Genomic DNA, 4,461 nt, shown 5'->3' with positions numbered 1-4,461 from the left:
CCGGGTCTAGAGTTTTATGTACATCTTATGTATATATGTATATAAGTTCTAGGTAGGTCGGGGCCCTATTCCGATCATAGTACATCCATCAGTAGAGGCTTGTAGATATATCCAGTCATTTAGTGTAGTATGTTGGGCTTGTAGGCCTTGTATGTATATTTTATTGGTTAGTTAGTTGTAGTAGTTATGACGGCCTTGTCGGCCTAGTTTTATGTTGATGTTTAGTCAGCATTAGTTTTCGTTCAGTTTTATGTTTTGCTTCAGAAATTGTCTTGCAAATGCAGCCTATGGCCAAAGTATGACATTATATGTTTAGAGTCCCTTAGTCGCAAGTTGGTATGCAAGGATAAGTGAGGCACCAGGTGCTAGTCTTGCCCCCAGGTTCGGGGCATGATACCACTCGACACATGCCCCAATCTCTTATGCCACAACTCAGCATCGACTTCTTCTTTCTGTATTGCATTCTGCAGATTTTTTGCTTCAATTTCCTTGACATCCATGCTCCTTGCTTCTAGTATCTTAGCTACATGTAGTGCTAGAATGTAAAGGCCACCTGTTTCTTTACCAATTGCTTTCACTATCCCACTGTAAAGATCCTGAAAAACACAAAAATCAGGGGAAAAAGTAACACATCACTGTAGAGCCTTAGTTGGCTGTGACACTGATAGCAAATTATATGTGATATTGCCCTCACACAGATTCTGGGGTATGGCACAACCAACGAGTTCAACAACAAGATCATCTATGTCTGTGCATCCTTCAGGAAGAGAGTCATAGTCTTCTCCTGGTAGATGTCAAGAAAGAGGTAAAAGTTCTAGTTTAGGTGGTAACCAAAATTGTAGCTACGCTTTAGTGGGTTAACAGGACCAGGAGTGTTCACCAGACGTGGTAACAGGTATGTTGACAATTTTCTATGATGCTTATGCCTTAATAGACCCAAGATCTATTTTATCGTGTATTACCCCATTTGTCGTGGGAAAGTTTGGTATAGTGCCTGAAATACTAAGTGATCCTTTTATAGTATCTCACCGGTCGGAGAATCGGTTATTGCTAGACGGGTTTACCAAGGTTGTATGGTGATAGTTTGTAGTCGTTAGAACTCAGACGACCTAGTTGAGTTAGAGATGTTGGATTTTGATGCTATCATAGGCATGGACTGGTTGGCAGCTTGCTATGCTACAGTTGATTGTCGAGCAAAGACAGTTAGATTTTCTTTTCCGGGTAAGTCAGTCCTTGAATGGGTAGGTAATACAGAGGCACCTAGAGTTAGGTTTATTTCCTACCTGAAGGTGAAGAAAATGATCACAAAATGGTGCATTTATCATATTGTGCGAGTTAGAGATGTAGATGCTGAGATACCTACACTTCAGTCTATTCTAGTAGTCAAAAAGTACGCAGATGTATTTCCAGATGAACTTCCAGGTATTCCTCTAGAGCGAGAGATTGATTTTGGCATCGATTTGCTTCTGGGAACTCAACCAATATCCATCCCTCCGTGTGAAATGGCACCTGCCGAACTGAAGGAGTTGAAAGAGCAGTTAAAAAATTTGCTGGAGAAATGTTTCATTAGGCCCAGTATCTCACCTTGGGGTGTACAGATACTGTTTGTGCATAAGAAAGACGACTCGCTGATGATGTGTATCGATTATAGGTAGCTGAATAAGGTAACTATTAAGAATTCTTGGGGCATATTGTATCCAATGAAGGTATACAGGTAGACACTCAAAAGATTGAGGTCGTGAAATCTTGGCCTAGACCTACCACTCCGATAGAGGTTCATAGAGGTTTTTTCTTCCCTTTTTGCACCATTGACGAAGTTGATGTAGAAACAACTAAGTTTCAGTGGACAGAGGATTGTGAGCAGAGTTTTCAAGAGCTTAAGAACAGGTTGATCTCAGCGCCAGTTCTAACACTTCCAGAGGGTCCAGATGGTTATGCCATGTATTATGATGCCTTAGGTGTTGGGTTAGAATGTTTCCTAATGCAATATGGGAAGGTAATTGCTGATTCAAGGTAGTTAAAGAAGCACGAGCAGAATTATCGACCCACGACCTCGAGTTAGCTGCGGTTGTTCATGCACTTAAGATATGGCGGCATTTTTATATGGTGTTCATGTTGATGTATTCACAGATCATAAAAGCCTTCAGCATATCTTCAAGCAAAAAGAGTTGAATTTGCGACAGAAATGATAGATTGAGTTATTGAAAGATTATGATTTTAACATTCTCTACCATCTAGGGAAAGCTAATGTTCTGGCTGATGCCTTAATTTGCCAATCTAGGGTAGCTTAGCACAGGTAGAGGACGAGAAACAACAATTAATTAGAGAGATTCATCTATTGGCTTGTTTGGGGGTTCGGTTAGTATATTCTGACGATGGTGGAGTTGTACTCCAAAACACTACAAAATCATCTCTCATAGACGAAGTTAAGGAAAGGTAATACGAGGACCAGAGTTGGACCAGTTGAGAGAGCAAGTTCTGCAGTAGAAGAAGTTGTTGTTAGATCTCAAGGGAGATGAGGTTCTCAGATACAGGAGTCGCTTGTGTGTTCCAGATGTAGCAGGTCTACGAGACCGGATTATGTCAGAGGCACATTATTCGTGGTACTCCATTTATTCTGGGTCGACGAAGATGTACCATGACATTAAGGATGTGTATTGGTGGAACAATATGAAGAAGAACATTGCTGAGTTTGTCGCTTAGTGTCCTAGTTTCCAGTATGTGAAGGTAGAGCATCAGAAGCCCATAGGGCTAAGGCAGGCAATAGAGATCCCGACGTGAAAATGGGAGATGATAAACATGGACTTTGTCACGAGTTTACCTCGTTCTCATCGTAAGCCTGATTCCATATGGGTGATAGTCGATAGGCTCATGAAATCAGCTCATTTCCTATCGGTCAGATCTATATATACAACAGAAGATTATGCAAAGTTACATACTAAGGAGATAGTGCGGCTACATGGAGTACCAATATCTATTATATCTGACTATGGGGCCCAGTTTACAACACATTTTTGGAGGTCATTCCAGAGAGCTCTAGGGACTCGGGTGAATCTTAGCACATCTTTTCATCCATAGACTGATTGACAATCCGAGCGCACAATTCAGGCGCTTGAGGATATGTTACGAGCATGTGTGTTGGATTTTAAAATAAGTTGGGATGAAAATTTTACTCTTATCGAGTTTGCATATGATAATAGTTACCACTCCAGTAACCAGATGGCCCTGTACGAGGCTTTGTATGGGCGTAAGTGCAGATCTCCTATAGGGTGGTTTGAGGTTGGAGAATATGGGTTACATTGGCCAGACCTGGTTCAGCAGGTCGTAGAGAAAGTAAAGCTTATCCCGGAGCGACCGTTGACAGCCCAGAGTCGTCAGAAGTCATATTCTGACGTGCGGTAATGAGACTTAGAGTTTGGGGTTAATGACTAGGTATTCTTAAAGGTGTAACATATGAAGGGCATGATGAGGTTTGGCAAGAAAGTCAAGATTAGCCCACGGTATATTGGGCCTTATAGGATCATTTGGAGAGTGGGCTAAGTAGCTTATGAGTTAGAATTGCCCTCAAAATTGGAGTTTGTCCATCCAGTTTTTCACGTATCTATGTTACGGAAATGCATTGATGATCATACCCGAGTGGTGCCCATAGATTATGTATAAATTATGGAGGACTTGTCATACAAGGAAATTCCAGTTGCCATCCTAGACCGACAAATCTGTAAGCTACGAAATAAGGAGGTAGTCTCCGTGAAGGTTTTATAAAGAAGCAAGAATATAGAAGAGATTACATGGGAAGCGGAGGAAGAAATGAAGTCTAAATACCCCTACCTATTTCAAATTGAAGATAGGCTCGAGGTGGGATACCTCAGCACAAATTTATTCAGGCCAGTAGGTCATCAAGTAAGCTCTTATTTTTGTCTTTCAGAATTTATAATGGACAACTATGTGAGGCCAAGTGTTGCTATTTATAGACATTAGCCATGTGTGGCATGTATAGTATGTTTTCTGGCTGCGTACAGGTTGGTTTAGTCTAGTGTATGGAGGAGACTCTAGCAAAAAAAATTCTAGAGTCTCTAAGAGTAGACATTCGAGGACGAATGTTTATAGGGGGAAGGATGTTATATCCCACACTTCGTACATAAACGTTTCGTCGTAAGTTAATCGATGTATACTCGGGGATGGTATTATCTTGAGGTTATAAGCATTTATGCTATTTATAACAAGCGATACGTAAAGTGTCGTGAAGGTTAAAAGGTAAACGAATCAAAGAAAATGAGTTTCATGGAAGATTGTCGATTTGGGATAAAATACAGTCTGAGCTTTAATACCCGGTATTTATGGACTAGTTCCATACAATGTACTACATAACCATGATAGTAAGGTGTATAAGGTATGTTAAAGGTGAGTAGTATTTTAAGTAAGTTGAGATAATTCTTAATTATGTGGGTAATTGGTTGATTA

General features: G+C 40.6%; 1 protein-coding gene across 1 annotated transcript; it reads left to right on the top strand.

Annotated features, from left to right (window-relative positions):
• The first annotated feature begins 1,124 nt into the window (after positions 1-1,124).
• On the top strand, positions 1,125-2,703 carry LOC138875954 (uncharacterized). The gene is made up of 4 exons (XM_070154834.1): positions 1,125-1,575; positions 1,707-1,996; positions 2,282-2,436; positions 2,529-2,703. Exons 1-4 carry the CDS (start codon positions 1,125-1,127, stop codon positions 2,701-2,703), a joined length of 1,071 nt encoding a protein of 356 aa, XP_070010935.1.
• Positions 2,704-4,461: the final 1,758 nt, after the last annotated feature.

The sequence above is a fragment of the Nicotiana sylvestris genome, chromosome 8, assembly GCF_000393655.2.
Source record: "Nicotiana sylvestris chromosome 8, ASM39365v2, whole genome shotgun sequence".
Lineage (NCBI taxonomy): Eukaryota > Viridiplantae > Streptophyta > Magnoliopsida > Solanales > Solanaceae > Nicotiana > Nicotiana sylvestris.
The sequence above is the reverse complement of the archived record's forward strand: the minus strand, read 5'-3'. Positions and strand labels throughout refer to the sequence as shown.

What these genes read in the sequence shown, in the direction of transcription:
- LOC138875954 (XM_070154834.1), top strand. Translation starts at nt 1,125, where the DNA reads ATGTTGGATTTTGATGCTATCATAGGCATGGACTGGTTGGCAGCTTGC. An exon ending in GAAATGTTTCATTAGGCCCA is followed by an intron (nt 1,576 to 1,706) that starts GTATCTCACCTT and finishes TATCCAATGAAG; the next exon opens with GTATACAGGTAGACACTCAA. An exon ending in ATAGACGAAGTTAAGGAAAG is followed by an intron (nt 2,437 to 2,528) that starts GTAATACGAGGA and finishes TGAGGTTCTCAG; the next exon opens with ATACAGGAGTCGCTTGTGTG.